The following is a 19,082-nucleotide window of genomic DNA, read 5'->3' as shown; positions in this document are numbered from 1 at the left end:
AGTTATAGCAAGAAAATAATAGAAAATTCGGGATCCCACCCGTGGCACACGCCGCGCCGCGCGGCCAGGGTGCCCAGACCTGGTCGCGCGACGCCTAGGCCTTCTGGTCAACATATTATTACAAATCCAAGCCCGTTATGCACTAAAAAAACATCTCATCGCAAACCTAGATGGGGAGACACACTTTGGCAGCCGATTGTATGAGGAAAACCAAGGTTTTGGAGGAGTTTTGAAGCTAGGAATCAAGGAGGATCATAGAGCTTTCGTACAAGTGTTCAAGGGTCGATTAAGAAGGGTTCTTTCGTTCTTTTTCATTATCCTTGTTCATTATCTTTCATGATGTTTCTCTTTGTTCTTTGGTTTACTTATTTGTCTTTGATTATTACTATGCTAGGCTAGACTTCATGTCTACCTAGGTTTGATGAACATGTATTGACTTGATTCTTGCTTTGGACAATTGTTTTGATTATGGATTTCGTTATTTAATAGTAAAGACTTGATTTTTCTTTCATGATGCATATGAGTGTTTATTATCTTGATTGATTGTTAATTATACCTTCACATAGATCTTTAATCTTTTGATTGTGTTCTTTAGATTTAGGGTTTATGTTTAATCATTACTTGGTGTTTTGATTATTGTGATTGAATAGGCCTATTAGATCATAGAAGCTTGTTGATGGTTGGTTAGGGTTTTAAATGTCCTGCTAAATTCCAATAGCTGTAAGGTGAGGAGTTGTTCATGTGTCTTGGTCAATTGCATGCTAGGATAGATTAGTGACAATATTCTTGCTTATTGTGTTGATCCTTGTTCATGATGTCGTGATAAGATTATCAAGTTATCTAGGGTTTAGTGTTTTGTAAGATTTCTTGCTTTAAATACTATTAATTAACCCTATTTGATAACCATGAGGAAATCAATATTACTGATTGCTTAATAATGTAATAATTATTCTTCGGGATGTCGTTTGATTCGGTCAAGGGTCTTTTAGGGTTTGTTAGATGAATGTATTTAGAAATCAGTTTCTATATCATATTAGTTGTCCATTGCTTGATGATTGTTGATGCATGGGATTCTTACCTAGGTAGATTCCTTCTCTGATTGGTTACGATCTTGTGTTTGATTGTTTGTTTTCTCGTTTACTTGTTTATTTTATTTCTTAGTTTAATATTAGTTTAAAAACCCCCCTTAAAACATTAATAATAAATAGTCGTGTCGTAAGTCGAGTCTAATTAGTTAATTAACTTAATTTATAGAGTCCTGTGGATTCGATATTCCGAACTTACTTAGCTTTAGTACAATTGATCGGTTCACTTGCCGGTGTTTTGTGTAGTTGAGTCTTAAGTCTAGTTTTTATTACTTGTTTAATTTAGTTAATGTTTAATTGACTGTTTTCACCACATCAATATAGTAAACCAATTTTGGTCAAACCCGAACTTAAAAATTAACGAACGTGTACTAATATAGGACACGAGCAATTGGACGCTTACCAAAAATCGAATTTGAGTTTTTCCTCCGAAAAGCATATTGTATATCTATATTCTTATTTATATATATGTTTTGAAAACGCATTATACTTTACAAATTGTCGTTATTGTGGGATGAATCAATTTGGTTAAATAACTGTTAATCGAATTTAGGGCACAGAAATGTTGGTAGATCTATCGGTGTGACGCCCCCACTTCCATTCGCGTTGGGTTAAAAGTGGGAATTTTTCGAGTATGGTACGTTTCGAGTTATCAAATTGGTAGTCATAAACGCGTTGTACTCTTAACTTGTTTACAACTAACGCTTTTTGTGCTTAAAGGTAAAATGCGAGTTTCGTTATTGTGTTGTACCGTGTACAGATCGGTATTGTTGGGAGTATAATAGCCGTACACTATTATATTCATGTGTTGTTTATATATAAATTGTTTATATTTATATGATAAGTTTTTCTCGGGAATAACTCACCTACATTCGTGTTGACCCAAATATTATTTAAAAATGTTTTATAGGTAAATGAAGATTTCGCGAGAAGGCGTGGAGCGAGGCGTATGTGTTTGAATAAAAGAAAAGTATAGGACCGTAATGTAGTTTTTATAATAGAAAGTATGTAAACTTTGATATATAAATAATATGTTTAATATTATATATTAAACATTGTGTTATTATGATTGGCTATCGGTTAACAACAACTGTCACCGCCCGAAAATTTATTTAGTTGTAAAGACTTCCGCTGAAATTATTATTATGAGGTTTTCGGGACTCTAATTGGTGTTCTCTTTTGTAGGAAATCAACCGTTACTAGTTTTTGAAGCTTCATTTGACGCATCCATGGGACTCTAATCCACCATAATATCATAATATTGAAGTAATCAAACTTTTATTAGTTAACTAAGGTTAAACTCTACTCGAGCAAACTTTATTTTGACTTTACCAAGCTCTTTAACTAGCTTAATCAAACCTTTCTAATCAACTACTCGTATCAAATATTTTAAGGGCATTTGAGTTAACGAATTGAGCCGAATATATCTCGAGTTATATCTAGTCAAAGTCGAACATGCCTCGATTGAGTTTGAGTAAGATCCTATTCAGATTCAAGCCTCATCAGCTCATCCATTTATGACCGGATTTTTTTAAAATATTAATTTCATGAAATTCTTTTTAGAAAAAGTGTGTAACAAATAATTAAACTAAATTTATATTTATCTCACGCTTGTGGCCAATGGTAAGAAAGTTTGGGTTCTCCAACGGAGATTCAAATTCGTTCCTCACTTGCGTCACTTTTTTGGATATTGGTAATAAAGGAATTAAGTTAGGCTTTGCGAGGTTAATAGTTCGGATCTCGAGCCAACTCGGGTTTTCGTCCTACCGTGTGTTACGTCAAAGAGTTTCACTTTTGTGGTGGCACAACGACTATCAACTGGCCGCCGATGGTATGATTTTCCAAGGGAAAGCACAAGCCAAACTCAGAAGTCTGCGTGACTCCAATTAATACAACATAATCTGACCATAGTGGACAACGAAACTCTCCAAATTAGAGTAACGGTGACTTAAACACAAAAATAAATTCCCCGTTTTAAAAAAAAACAAATAATTATATTTCAACAGCATACGCGGTAATTATGCGAATAATATTAGCATCGGTACTTGGTAACAACATTAAATACTAATTACGTTAAGCCCTCAACTTTGAATATATTCTAGAAGCACCACACGTTTTGACTATTTTTGGCGTAACCCTCAACCTTAAGTAACAAACCCCTTCCCCACGCACTTGGCGTATCCACCAACCACATATATATAAAGTTATAAACCCATAACAATCGCCAGATTAAACCAAAACATAATTACAGCATGACCGGCGATCAAGTCCAGTCGTTGGACATCAGACAACTTAAGGTTTTAAAGCCGTTAGGGCGAGGCGCTAAAGGCGTAGTGTTCTTGGTACAAAATGAAGCATCCGACGGAGAATTTCTTGCGTTGAAGGTGATCTCGAGAGCTTCGATTAAGAAAAAAGCTAAGAAACTTGATAGTGATGGTAGTGAGTACAAGAGAATAACATTTGAGCAGGAAGTTTTGCGACGATTTCAACATCCGTTGTTGCCGAAACTTCGCGGTGTGTTATCGACTGAAAATGTTGTTGGGTACGCCATTGATTATTGTCCGGGACGTGATCTCAATTATCTTAGAAAGAAACAGACGGAGAAAATGTTCTCAAATGATCTCATCAGGTAAAATTCATTTCATTTAATTTTTATAATATAAATTTGATCGACGCAAAGCTGAATCTCAGTAAAACTGCTTTTAATTAATCCTAGCAGTTAATTGATATTTATTTTTATCAATTTATTAGGTTTTAAAACTTTTATGACGCAACATTACTATTTATGACACCTCGCCCTGTAACAAGTTTTTTTTCGACATTTTAGGTTTTACACTGCGGAATTGGTACTGGCATTGGAGTATCTACATAATTTAGGTATTGTTTACCGAGATCTAAAGCCCGAAAACGTTATGATTCAGGAAAACGGACACCTAATGCTCGTCGATTTCGACCTCTCAACAAAACTATCACCAAAAACGACATCACTAACACCGGCACCGTCTTCAAAATCCGGTCCATTAACAATCAGGAAGAAAAAACGATTCTCAAAACTCTTCACGTGTTTTTATCCCGCTATCTCGGCAGACGACTCAGTACATCCAGCCGAGTCAGTGAACTCAGAACCGAGTTACGAAACTCGTTCACTCTCAAAATCGAATTCGTTTGTAGGAACAGAAGAGTACGTGGCACCTGAGATGATACAAGGCAACGGCCACGATTTCGCGGTGGACTGGTGGTGTTTAGGCGTCGTATTGCATGAGATGTTGTACGGTACGACGCCGTTTAAAGGAGTGAACCGGAAAGAAACGTTTTACCGGGTTTTGTCTAAACCGGTGGAGCTTGTGGGCGAACCGACTCCGTTACGGGATTTGATCCGAAGATTGCTTGAGAAGGATCCGAAACAGAGAATATCGGTTACGGAAATCAAGGGTCACGATTTCTTCAAAGGCGTTGACTGGGAAAAAGTCATACAGATCTCGAGGCCGCCGTATGTACCTGGACGGTTTGATGACGAGGGCATAGATGGAAATAATAATAATAATAATAATAATAATAAAAATATTAATATTGAGGATTTTGTTAAGGAGGTGTTTAAGGTGGAAGATGACGTAATCGGTGACGTTAGGAAGGAGGAAAATGAACAAAAGGTTGTCAAGGATTTATTAGTCTTCTAGAGTTATGGAATTTTGACTTGAATTAATATTATTTAATTTTTTCATTCAATGCTAGGTTGCTAGTTCATTTAATGTGTCACTACTATTAAGCGGTGGATTTTACTTGAATTGTTTAAAGTTGTCAAAGTACTTGAGTATACAGTTAATAATGCAATAAGTGTTGGGGGTAGTTGTACAAAGACGAGAAGGTGCCAGGTGATTTATGTAATGTCCCAAAAATATATATTCTTATGACAATGTCCATTAAATATATAATTTATAAGTTGACTTTATAAACACCGGAGCCAAAAAGCTGATTTTTCTTTAAACCCTATTGCTTTACAAGAGATTGTCAAGGGTACCAGCAAGTGACAACTCATTTCTAATTAAAACGAATTAACCAACAAGTGGCAATGAAAACACCTTGAGTAATCTTTTTGAGAGTCATTTTTTTTACCAAATTGTGAAGTTCAAAAAGACCCCGAACATGAAGGCGAAATTCAGGTCAATTTTGCACTAAATTATAAACTTCTTGCCAAACAATAAATTAAAATGTCAACGATTGTGTTTTACCGACCAAATAAGCTTTAAATATGTAACAAATTTGTTTCATATGGTATACAAGCATCGTTACTACTCTAGGTGTTAACAATTTTGTGTTTTGAGTTTAATGTATGTACAGGTACGAACCTAACTAATACCAACATAATCTCACCGCAACACCACGGGTTGCTCCCTAGTACTATACTTAACAATATCGGACTCGAGACTTGCCCACTGTCAATCTGTCATCCCTGTCCATAGAATGCCACATCACCCTAAATACCAACTAAAACTCGTTAACTTAGGCGCTCTAAAATTTTATCTAAATTATCCCAAAATACTAGAGGGCCTAAAACGTACAATTTGTTAAAATTATGTCAAAATTTCTAGAGTCACCCGGGATTATACCGTATATATTACCAAAAAAAAAAAAAAAAAGATAAGAGTGCAACCACAGCTAATCCTATATAACTAGTTACGGCCATGTTATTATCTATGTTTTATTTTCACATAAAATTATATTGTTAATATCATTACATTACTTATTGATTGGTCATAAGAATGTTTAATAATTTTCTTTCCAACTAAATGAAAACCTTAGTTTTATTAGGCAAAAGCAATTAGGGGTAAATTGTCAAATTGCGTATTCGAACTTTTTATGTGATTATGTGATTTAAACTCCTTTTTTCTTTGAGAATTCAAGTCTTTATTTAACTAATATGAAAGAAACAAATGTATACGGATACAATGGTTAACTATGATAATACAACTATGTATCAATGTATGCATTCATATATACTTTACATACAACGTGATTTATTTTAACAATAACGCGTTTACATATATTTTAAGCTACTATATTGCAATGAAAAGATTTATCAAAGTTATTAGCGCTTATACGAATACATTTTTCGATCGTGGAATTTGAGACCATAATATTGGTTTGGATTTTTTAATTCCAAAACCTTTTTTTAATCAAATATTATTCACGAGAACGACATTTGACGTAATAAATATTTCCATTAAAATGTCTCTCACACAACCTCTTTTGCTTTCATGCCAACCCTTTATGTGGCTCAATTTCGACCATGCATCATGCATTCACAATGTACCTACCTAAAGTTTTCGTATTAGATAAAATAAACGCTTATTTTGACCAGACTAACCACATTTAAAGAATTTGAATATCCTTTCAACGAAAACACAAATCATCCAATTCGTCAATCTATTGAGATGAAAGAAATTAAGAAAATCAACTACTTTTCATATCAACAAAACTTTTTATATATATTTTCATAATCAAGATAAAAATTTATACCAAATGAAAGTACTTATAAAAATATTAATATACTTACTAATATAAAATTTTGATAAACTTATTTAAACATAATCAACTTTTTATATTTGTGAGAGTTGCATAAATAAATTAAATATATATATATATAGATAAATATTAAATGTTGGTGCTACAACTCCTTTTTAGAAACCAACTATTTTAGTATTTATGATTTTAGTTCATCTTTGAAATAAGTTAGACAGTGATAGTGTGTCGGCTAAGGTGTGCTTTGTTAACTTCTTTGGTGTTATTGGTGGGCAATGGTTATTCACACACTCTTTTTTGATATTCGTACACCCTTTTAACTAGGGATGAGCATGGGATGGTACCGACCGGTACCGATCCCGATTTTCACGATCCCAAAAATTGGAAATTCTTGGTACCCGGTACCGATACCGAAATATTCGGTTCGGTACCGGTACCGGGACGGTACCGGGACCGAGGGTAAAAAATCGGGAAATACCGGTACCGGTACCGTACCGATCCCGAAACTTAAAACTTTGGTACCGATTCGGTACCGATTTTGTTCATCCTTGCTTTTAACACACATTTTATTCTCTATGTACACCCTATTAAGAGTGTATGAATAACACATCCCTATTGGTGTTAGATTGCAAGGGTTTGAATCTTGTTAGTGGTTATACATATCCATCATTTTTTTTAACTATTTATTGTTTGAATTTTTGGAAAGTCCTTTCAGTGTAGATTCATTTTTTAAAGGTTTATTTTTAAGTATAATAATTTGAGGAAATTGAGTTTTAGATTTAGTTTTGTTATCGAGACAAATTTAAGCGACGCCAACTAGAAAACACAACGTCTTGTTTAGATAAAAGACCAACTATTGTATTTTAAAAAAATTCTAAAATTAATGACTACATACATTCTAGTCAATTTATATAATAAATAGTACAAGATTTTTAAAAAAAATAATATTTTACTCATAAATTCATCTAACCCTTCTATTATGGGATTTGAACCCTCAACCTCCAAAGGAATGGAGCACCTGCTAGGCTGCTACACCATCAAATAACACTTAGGGGCTGTTTGGTAGAGTCTGAATCTGAATCAATAAGAGGTAAATGTCTGAATCGCTCAAATTCAGAGCGTTTGGTTCAAACCTTGGGTCTGATTCAGTCAGATGTTTTGCCTCTGAATGGTTCAGGGTGTAATGGAATCTGAATGAGAACAGATGGTTGCTGAATGGAATCAGGACCAAATTACCCTCCATAGTTCATCCAATAGTCACATAACGAATTTCGATCTGGAACCCAGTACCAAATAGCGATTTCAATAAAGAAATTGGTGTTCCATAATTTTAATTGATTCATACCGGATGCTATTAGGATCGTGAACGTAGAGACAAACTTGGAGGTTCTCCGGTGTTGATCCGGTACCGGTGTCGGTGGTGTAGATTCGGTGCCGGTGTCGGCAGTGGAGATCCGGTGCACGTGTCGGCAATCGTAGAACGTAACAAACTTGAAGATTAATAAAGGTGTGGAGACATGGAGATGGAGGTTCTCCGATGGAGATCCGGATACGGTTCTGGTGTCGGCGATGTTGAGATTTGATTTTGGCTCTTGGAGTAGGTGGTTGAAAAATGGAGTTATACAATAAAATCGATGTTGAGATTTGATTTTAGTATATACAATAAATAGTTAATTTCTAAATATTTTAAGTTCTAAATATATAATGGTTATAGATTTTAAATTCTAGTTTTTTGTTTAAACACTTGTAATTTTTTTCTTTAATGAATATAAATCCAGTTTGTTTAATATCTTTTAGATTTTTGAATGAAATTAATAGCAAATTTACGTAAAGGGGTAAAATAGTAATTTTGCATAGTTATTCAGATGTCTAGACAAACATATACATTTCATTCAGCTTTTATTGGTTCAGATCATCTTACTCATTCAGACTTTTTACCCATTCAGCACTTACTCATTCAGATGTATGCCAAACAGCCCCTTAGCCAATTACTCTATTGTAAATTGTAAAAGATTACATATAATTCTCGCAATTCTCAATATTTCAAACTTGTAAATAGATTTGTATGCAATCTGCTTGTTCATTACATAATAAATAACCAGTTTTTTAGCGACAAAAAGTATACCTATCATCAGCCATTTATAATGACTAGATTTGATTAATACATGATAACAAAGTACACTTTACAATCTTTTATAGTACCTTAGTGTACAAAGATTTGTGCTAATCTCACCAATAATCCCCACAAGAGCATTTCCCATCTTTAAAATAATGAAATCTTCTGACATCCCTAACAATAATCTCCCTCTCAACAACCTTAGAAATAAACTTAGTTGCAGAATGACAATCATTACAGACCCTAAGATTCTTCGCCACCCGAACCGGAACACCAGGTGGCAGGTTTATTAACCCAAACGCGATAGCCAACCGCTCACTGTGCCCACACAACAAACTCTCCTTTTCCTCCTCATTCACATTATGAAGAACACATGATGTATCAGGAACATAACCTTCAAGCCTCAACCTTTCCATTAATGTTTCAAGAAACTCGTAAAGCTTCTCGCTTTGCGGGTGGTTAAAATCACCCGACACAAATTTGTGAACCTCATCATCAAACTCAATCCAACTGCAACCGGGCTCTTTTTTAACCCCGTTTCTGATCATAATTTTCCTTGTTTCATTTGCCTTTTCCCATAATCCAACAGATGAGTAGATGTTTGAAAGAAGCACATAATGGCTTGCAACATCTGGCTCAGTTTCAAACAGATAACGGGCTGCAATCTCACCAAGTTCAACGTCTTGGTGAATCCAGCACGCGCCAAGTAAGCTACTATAAGCACCCACTTTGTTAAACTGTGAAGGCATGCTGCTTATGAGGTCATAAGCTTCGGTTAACCGCCCGGCTCGACCAAGCAAGTCAACCACACACCCGTAGTGATCCTCAGTCGGGTTAACACCAAACTCGTCTTTCATTCTGTCGAACAAACTTAGACCCTCGGTTACCATTCCTGAGTGACTACATGCCGCAAAAAGTGAAATAAACGTGACCTCGCTTGGTTTGACTTCATCCAACATGTGGTCAAACAATGACATGGCGAGATCTCCTCGCCCGTGCATACCGTAAGCCATGAACATAACATTCCAAGTAATCACATTCCTCACAGGCATATTATCAAAAACGTGACGTGCGAAGTTCAAACAGCCACATTTTGCATACATGTCTGTTAATGCACTTCCTACTGCCACATCATATGCCAACAGGTGTCTAACAGCATAACCATGGATCTCTTTCCCCTTAGCTAAAGCTGCTAATGCTGCACATCCTGGAAGAACTGTCATTAATGTTATCGAATTTGGTTTACACGCGTTTGTTTCATCTCTTTCCGTCATTTTATGCAGCAGATCCAATGCGTGTTCGTGACACCCGCAAACCACATATCCGGTAATCATCGTATTCCACGAAACCGTATCTTTAACCTTCATACCATCAAATATGTTTCTTGAAACATCAACTTTTCCCATTCTAGAATACAAATCCATCAATGCATTTTGAACATACGCGTCTTCCGAAAATCCTAATTTCACAACATAACCGTGCACGCCTTCTTTATCAAGAAACGCTTCACAGTGCGTAGAAGCGGGAATTACACTCGCCATAGTTGTAGGATTCGGAAAAAGACCCGAAAACTCAATCATTTCAAGAAAAACAACCAATGCTTCTTTGTAAAATCCGTTTTGCGTGTAACCAGCAAGCATTGCATTCCAATTTGCAAGACTTCGATTCGCAAGCCCATCAAATACCCTAAAACCACTCGTAACCTCTCTACAGTTACAATACATATCAACTAACGCGCTACACACGTATGAGTTTTCTATCAAATGCGTGTTTCTTAACGTGTAAGCGTGAATCTCCTTCCCGTTATTAAGCAACTCCAAATGAGAGCAAGCAGGAAGCACGCTTGAAAGTGTAACTCCATCGGGCTTCATCCCTTCACGAATCATTACCCGAAACACCGCCATCGCATCCTCAAAGTTATCTTTCTGCGACAACGAGCTTATCATCGTGTTCCAAGAAACCACGTTTTTACAACTAAAAATTTCAAATATCGAAACAGAATCATTAATCCTTCCGAGTTTCGCATACATACTCATCAAAGAATTATCCGTAAAACTCATACTTTCACCCGTTTTCAACGCGTAACCATGAACTTGCTTTCCTAGCATGACACCGCGCCGAGTTTCCAAATTCGAACAAGCCACCGCCACGCTGACCAACGTGAACGAATTCGGTACAACTCGATCAAACTGCATTCGCCTAAACATACCCAACGCAAGCTCCCATTCCTCCAACCGACATAACGAAGCAATTAAAGTGTTCCATGAAACTTGATCTCTTTGAGGCATTTTATCAAACACCTTGAGCGCATCATCAAGAGAGCCACATTTCCCGTAGAAATTGATCAGCGTATTCGAAACCGTCACCGAGGATTGATCATACCCATGTTTAATGACAGCCCCATGAATCTGGTGACCCAGATTCAGGTTGTGGGTTTCGGTTGTTGCTTTTAAAACCGCGGGTAAAGCGAAATTGTCGGGGTGGTGACCGGAGGCTGTCATGTCGATGTAGAGGGAAATGGCTTCGTGGAAGCTGTTGGAACGGGTGTAGGATCGAAGTTGCTCGAGCCATGAGGAGTATGAGCGTGAATTGGAGGTGAAGCTTATATTGTGAATGGGTTTTGGTGATTGTTGGTTGTGGTGAATTTGTGGAGAGTGAGAGAGTGTTAATGTGGACATTGAAGATGAAGATTAGAAGATTATGATTATGATGGAGGGAAACTAGGAATGGCCTCAAAAACATCACATATTTGTTGTGGATATGGAAAACAAACAGGGTTGAGTTATTTTCCAATAAAAATAGGAAGAATAATGGGAGGTTCGAAAACGAGTTTTTTTTTTTCTTCTTTTAATAGAGTATTGATGAGATAAATATTTATTAAAATGGTGTCCTTTTAAATATATTTATCAAAATGATGTTGTTGATAAATATTTTATTTCTCACTCTTAATTTTATTGGTTAAACTAAAATGGACCCATTTCATATCCTTTTTATTATTATTTAAAACTAGGAATATTAGTTTATTTTCAAAATAAATATTTTATAATCTAGTTATACGTTTTCTTCTTATTTAGTTCATGTTCATCTTTTTAAGTAAAATTTAAAATAACATAAATATCACCGTCTTCTTCTCAAGTTTTAATCATTTTGTTATAAATAATAGCTTACTTAAGTAGGATTTTTATGAATAATAACTTTTTAAAATATGTATTTTTGTTTAGTGGCAACGATGAACTAAAAGAAATTTTGTTGTAAAAAATATTAAGTGTTACAACAAAAAAAGAACTCATGATATGGTTTAGAATTATAAAATACGCTTTTGTGTTCTTTCCAATATAGCTTTTACGTTTTTTTATCAATTTTAGAAAATATTAAAAATGTTTCTTTTTTTTTTTTTCAAAATATGTTTTTTTTATCAAAAGTATACATCTATTTGGTCTCAAATGAAATGTATTATTATGAATTTTTTGAAGAATAAATCTAATATGGAAAAAACAGTTTTTGAAGAATATAAAACAATAAGTATTAATAATACATGTTTATTAACAAAAAGAATTGGTTGTATATTGATACTAAGAGTACACGTTTTATGCATTACAAAAAAGAAAAAAAATGCACATGTTGTCTAAAACATTTGTTTCAGTTCAGAAGTATATTTAAAAACCAAGGTTTTAAAACAAATAAACAAAAAGCTATTTCTTCTGGGAAAATAATTAAGTTTTATAGAAACAATTCAATCATGTATAATTTTTTTAGGTTTTAATTGAAAAAACGACAATGAAATGAAATAGAAAAAAAAACTTAAAATTGTACAAATATTATTTAATTAAGGATTAAATTATATTTTATTTTATTTTTGAAGGAGAGAGAGAGAAATATAGCATCCATTTTAGTTTATTTAATAATATTGGGAGTAGGAAATAAAAATTTTATCAACAACACCATTTTGGTAAATATATTTTAAGGGACACCATTTTAGTAAATACTTATCCCATCAACACTTTTATGGGAAAAAACACTCTTTAAAAACTAGAGACTATTCAAAGGGTAAGATCCGACCCTTTTACATAATACCCTACCTGGACCTCACCCTTTTAGGAAGAAACGTAGACCCGAGACCCTACCCTCTAAACAATAAAAGGGTCAGGTATAAATAATGGTTTCAAGAGTTCAACCATTTACCCTTTAAAATATTAATCACATCTTCTTTTTTGCATATATTAGTTGCATATCTCATATATGACTTTAATATATGAATCCTAGAATAATTATACTTTCCTTTAATAACATAGTAACACCAAACTTCGAAAGTTTATCAACCATTTAAACTAATGCAAACAATATTCACATGCACAAATTACATGTAGAGAACAATTCAGTGATTTCCATATATACGTTTCCATTCAGTAGTATGGCCATTTAATTTTATTTTTCTTAGTAGTTGAGAAATTTCTGATGAATCATATATGAAATACAAATCTCTCATAAATTTCAGATTAATCGTGAATATGATGTATATCTATCGAGTAAACGGGTCAAGGGTTTGAAAAAGGGTCGGACCCTTGAAACCCTTTACCCTTTAAGGTGAAATTTAAATACCCTTTACCCGGTCCATATTATATATTTGGGTCTAATTAAGGGTATTAAAAGTCGGATAACCGGGTTTCAAGGGTCTGACCCTTACCTTGCTCACCCCTAGTGAAAACAAACAATCAATTGATATATGTCATTGTGTTGGTTTTTGTTATTGTGTGTGTGTGTGTGTTTTTTTTTTGTGTCTTTCGAATCTTGATTATGTTTTTTTTAATACTAATAATATCGTTGTGTAATAATATGTAAATATAATGCTAAAATACAACAAATTATCCAATACATATACACAATAACATAAAACATAATGGTGAATGCATATAACACAATGACATGAAACGTATAACACAATGGAAACTACATATTACACAATGACATGAACGTAATACTCTTTTTCTCAAATTAAGTGAATGGCACATGTCAATCCCGAATAAAAAACAATGAATGTGTTACACAGTTACTAAAACAAAATGATAAGTAAAAAGACAAATGACGAGCACAGAGACACAATGAAGAACAAAATGATACAATGATGTAATCTTCGTTTTAATTGTTATAAATATGAATACCAATTGAAAAATACAATGACCAAAATCTATAACACAATGCATAGAAAAACCCAATTAAAAAACAAAATGAACATCCAATAACACAATATATAAAAACCCACTAATTTTTTTATATAACAATATGATACTCGTATTAAAGATAAAAACATGTCATGAACGTTTTAAAAATAAGCTTACATTATGGACTTTTGTTATTGTGGTGAATTTTTTTTAACAAAAAATGTAGTATGAAAAATTATGGACGCTTTAAAATTATGCGGGAATTGACATATGCCTTGCACGTAGAAAGAGAAAGTTAATAAAAGTGGGTTATTACTTTTATGTCATTCATGTCAATTTTTTTCTCTTAATTTAATCTCTACTATTCAAATATAAAAAGCAATGAATTAAATTTCTTCTCACCTTTTTTATTTTGTGGTCCTTTGTATTTTAACGTTATTCATGAAAAATAACGTTATAAGAATATGATATAGTAAGAAAAGATAAAAAAAGGCAAAAATTGATCAAAATGGGCCTTACATTTTTTGAAACTAAGGATTATAATAATCAGATGCATGTCTAAGTCAACAGATGGAGAGCAAATCACAGATTGGATGCTGAAATTGAAAACTACTTTATAAGTCAAATGATTTGAAATACGAATATATGATAGTCAATTCTGTTTGGTTGTCAAAGTCAACCGTTGGATAAAGTGAACATAATGCACTTGAGAGTTTATAGCTGGGCACAATGTACAAAACTCAATTGTAAATCTTACCAGCAGAAAATATTACCAATTTAATCAACATACTTAACCACAATGATCCCCTGCTTTGACTATTACAAAATACACAACTACACTTGTATTTTTTACAAGAACTCTACCAATTCTGTTTAGCTTTCCAACCTAAAAGTCATGGTTTTATATGAGATTTATGAAAAAACAAAATCTACGTTGTTTGATGAAATATAATTATACATATGCTAATTTGCACATAGCTAAACAAAGTTCAATTTCACCCATAGCTAATTATTAACCCATTAAGGATAATAATATAAAACAGTAGAAAATTTTACATACAAACACACAAAAATAGTAGAACAAAATCAAACGAATTTACTAAAACCGAATTGTACAAACCCGGTGGAGGGACAGATTGAGGAGAGAAGAAACTGGTGGCTGAAATGGACTGCACCTTGTGTTTTATAGTTGAAGAGAGGGGAACCAATGGTGTAGTTGATAACTGCAGGGTTTTAATTGATGGTGGTAGTGAGAGAGCTAATGATTGAGCTTAATACTTTAATCAATTCATACTGATATTGATATATAGGATCTAGTAGTTATTAATATGTGTAGGTGATAGATATGCTAGATTGAAAGAAGTGTTTAGTGTGAGAGAGTAAATTGGCAGAGTAACGACTTGCAAAACGATAATTAGAACACTTGTTAAGTTATGTAGGCTAAAAGTCTACATATAAAAGATGAAGGCCATTCGTTACACAGCCCGTAACGAATGCACTCATTCGTCTTCATTTTGTAGATAACTTAATGAGCATAGCGAATGATTCATTCGCTATACCTCATTCTTTAACATTCCATGACGAATGGATACGAAACAATAACGATAAGGTCCATTCGGTAAACATCCTTAACGAATGGACAAGAACTATAACATGTAGCATCATTCGTTAAACATCCTTAACGAATGAGCTGATTAAACATCACGAATGGGACTAGTAATTACCAAAATGCCCTTTACATTAATAATAATAAATTACTCCCTCTGTCCCATTATAAGTGTCCAGATTTGAAAAACACAAAGTTTAAGGTGGATTGAATGATTACTTTTTTTTCTTACCAATTGACAATAATGCCTTGCAAAGTGGGTCCATCAATATTGTTTATTAATGTTAGTTGTGTGTGTTTAAGGGTAAACTTGGAAATTGACTAATAAATTTTGAAAGTGAACACTTGTAATGAGACAATAAAAAATGAAATGTAGACACTTATAATGGGACGGAGAGATACAAAGACCCGAGACGACCAAAACGATGCACTAACAAACTCCCCCTCGTCTCGTGTTCTTTGTCTTTAACTTAGTTGAACTGCTTCGTCTTCCGGTCAGCACACAACTATGAACCCCGAACGTGTGACAAACACGAACAACGCGTTGAAATTTCATAGCGCGGTCATAATCTTTAGCATCAGCAAACAAAATCTTGTTCTTGAACAACACGTCCTTGTCAGTCTCGGATAAGTTAACGAGCCACATCGGATCAATGACTCGTATATTCCGTCTTCAGACCAGTGCCCAGAACAATAACAGCCTCACCCGTTCGGTTGTCATAATACCACTTGTTGAATGTCTTGTAAAGACTTTGCGAAAATGTCTTTACAGGCACTCGTTATGTAATAAAATCATACAATCATGCCATGAAGCTCTAGTGGTTGTTATTGAGAGAAACTTTTCTGAATATATTTGTTTGTTCAACATTAGTACATAATGTTTATCTCAACTATCTCTAATGTTAATGTAATGCTTTTATAATTTGTTACGTATATTTCAACATGTTAAGGGTTGTTTGAGGTTCGGGTAATGGTAATTGGTTTTGTTTGATTGGGTTATTCACTTGTTTAACCAAAATTTGTCCACCTAATATGTATGTAGCAAATTAATTTCTTAAAGTATGATTATAATATATACCTGTCTATTTTTGTTGTTTGTTTTGGTTTATTTGAACCTTTTAAATATTTTTGAATGTTGTATGTAAAATTTGGGTGCAAACAAAGTTTGTAGAGGAGGTGAAAGTCGAGTTGAAGTAAAATACATGGACAAGTGTTGTGAGATTTCACTTGATGGGAGAGAAAGTAGTTGCCGAGTTTGGTGAGTATGCTTTAGAATAAAACCAAGAAAATTACAGAACAAAACCATGCCGATTGCAAATCAGAAAACCTCTGCATGATTATGTGAAGTGCTGGTAGTTTACATTCGCGTGTGACATTAATCTCCAAAGAAATTCTAGCTTTCTCATTCGAAAAAGATTTGATCAATGAGTTTATTGAACCAGTTAACTGGCATTGCGGTCAACCCACAGGTCACGAGCACTAGATCATCTTGTGAGAAGGGATATAGTGAAACGTTGATGATGGATCAACACTTTATCAGATGAAAATGATATTATGTTTGAAGTTGTACATGAAACTCAACAAGAATTGACCATGGAAGCCGTGTTGACTTTTGGTTTAACCGGTTGATCTAGTCGAGGATCATGGTTCGAGTTTACTAGTTGTATATGTGTTAGTATTATAGAGAGGTTGTAGTCATTAACTTATTGTAGTGTTTTGGTATTATTATTATTATTATTTTTGTGGAATATAATATCTGTATGTATGAAAGACATATAGGGTAGCAAACTATGTTATTCATTAGATTGGAACATATTTAAATGATTAATATTTACTAATTTAATTTTAGTTTTGTTCTCTTAATCTAGTGCATGCTAGTTTTTAGTTTTGTCAATATTACGTAGTAACATTTATTATATGCTACCATGTTAGAATATTCAACTTATAAACTATGTAACAAATACTTTTTATATTTGCTAACAGTTAAAAAATCGACTCATGATTGAATCTATTAGCTTCGATATGTTTGTCTTAACACCGACTTGGTATGGGTTTAAATTAGAGATATGTGTAATTGCTGCTATTAAGAATGGGATATATGTAAATAGTTATTTAATTAGTTAATTTTAATAAAGTAAATAAATCTATATTATTTAATAAATAAAGCTTTCTAAATGACACATGTCATCACTATGTTGATCCTTACAAAATTTTTCTCCTCTCTCTCATATTAAATACATTTCTCTTTTTAATATTTCATTTTAAATTTTTAATAACTCCATCCTGATTTAATAGAATTAATATCATCATAAATATGTTAATTTGTTTAATATAAAATATATTGCATAGTTATTAATATCAGATTTTTATAATTAACGAATACGAAACAGTTGGGTTTCTTTAACCAGTTAAAGTATCAAACATTGTTCATGTCAAAACAGTTTAAGATATAAAATGAATTTTGGTCCACGAGTTGGTTTAAAAAAGTAGTCATTTACAACTAAATTTTGATATGGAAAATAACAAAGAAATAATTTATGATTTATGAATTTTCTAATAATTTTTTATTTCCAAATTGCGTAATGTGTAATTTTTTACCGTATAGATACATTTTTTTTTTGTATTTCACATTATGTTATTATTTAAAAAAATTACTTATTCTAACCCGTGTGCTACACGTGTAACTAACATAGTATGTAATATATGTGATTTAGAGATATGAAGTATGTAATTGATTTTTAAGGGTTATACAAATATGTAATAAGGAAAGTTAAGAAAGAGTATATGTAAATGTCATTTAAGGTATACCGTATTATAATTCTTCACAATATATTGGATATTGTTGCACTTTGCCCGCATAATTTTTTCTTATGAAATTTATATATAATATTTTAGCACTTAAAATCCATTATAATGTAGAATTAAAATTTTGGTGATGGTGGCCCTTAGAGCGAGTGAGGGGTGCTTGGCCGGACGTGGAATGATATAAAAAACGAAAAAACAATGAAAGAAAATATAAAACTCTGATTATCGATGTTCATCACATCCTATGCAAGATACGATTTACAAAAGGCTATATACCTCTTTTAGGAAAAATATACTCTTGTGTGTATGACAATGACAAAATTTTGTTGTTATTTCCTTCTTGAAGATGTATGAAAACTATATCCTTTATAAAAAATGAATAACACGCTGGTTATGATTGACGTATTTTTAATTGATAATTTAGACATCCTTATTCCTGACATTCATAAACACGCTTACTCAGTCGTTACCCCAAATTTTCAATAATACTTCAAACATTTTTATATCACCACCTTTTATACCAAATGAATTTTTTTTTATAATTTTAATCAACTTAATAATAAAACAGATATGTTGCTATGCAAAGTGTGATATTTCCAGTGTCGTAACCTGATGCGATCGTATTTATCTTAATCCATGGCCACACAACACAAGTTGATAAACTATACGATTGTCAACACATCAACCTGACGGAACGCCCCGGATGGGCTACCTAGTTGCTTAACATTTAACAGCGTGGAGACAAAGATAGGTAGGATTTTACACATGTTCCTTTAAAATGCCACATAATA

General features: G+C 33.2%; 2 protein-coding genes across 2 annotated transcripts; one reads left to right on the top strand and one right to left on the bottom strand.

Annotated features, from left to right (window-relative positions):
* The first annotated feature begins 3,167 nt into the window (after positions 1-3,167).
* LOC143594985 (serine/threonine-protein kinase OXI1-like) lies at positions 3,168-4,901 on the top strand. Its single transcript, XM_077074147.1, has 2 exons — positions 3,168-3,714; positions 3,913-4,901. The coding sequence occupies exons 1-2, from the start codon at positions 3,338-3,340 to the stop codon at positions 4,760-4,762; spliced, it is 1,227 nt and encodes a 408-aa protein (XP_076930262.1). The 5' UTR covers positions 3,168-3,337; the 3' UTR covers positions 4,763-4,901.
* Positions 4,902-8,744: 3,843 nt separating this feature from the next.
* On the bottom strand, positions 8,745-11,341 carry LOC143594984 (pentatricopeptide repeat-containing protein At3g57430, chloroplastic-like). The gene has a single exon (XM_077074146.1). The coding sequence runs from the start codon at positions 11,220-11,222 to the stop codon at positions 8,835-8,837; it is 2,388 nt and encodes a 795-aa protein (XP_076930261.1). The 5' UTR covers positions 11,223-11,341; the 3' UTR covers positions 8,745-8,834.
* Positions 11,342-19,082: the final 7,741 nt, after the last annotated feature.

The sequence above is a fragment of the Bidens hawaiensis genome, unplaced genomic scaffold, assembly GCF_021521415.1.
Source record: "Bidens hawaiensis isolate Kalapana, Puna unplaced genomic scaffold, B.hawaiensis_p1.1 tig00044428_1, whole genome shotgun sequence".
NCBI lineage: Eukaryota > Viridiplantae > Streptophyta > Magnoliopsida > Asterales > Asteraceae > Bidens > Bidens hawaiensis.
The sequence above is the reverse complement of the archived record's forward strand: the minus strand, read 5'-3'. Positions and strand labels throughout refer to the sequence as shown.

Coding starts and splice junctions, on each gene's coding strand:
- LOC143594985 (XM_077074147.1), top strand. CDS start 3,338: ATGACCGGCGATCAAGTCCAGTCGTTGGACATCAGACAACTTAAGGTT. Junction 3,715..3,912: donor TTCTCAAATGATCTCATCAG/GTAAAATTCATT, acceptor TCGACATTTTAG/GTTTTACACTGCGGAATTGG.
- LOC143594984 (XM_077074146.1), bottom strand. CDS start 11,222: ATGACAGCCTCCGGTCACCACCCCGACAATTTCGCTTTACCCGCGGTT.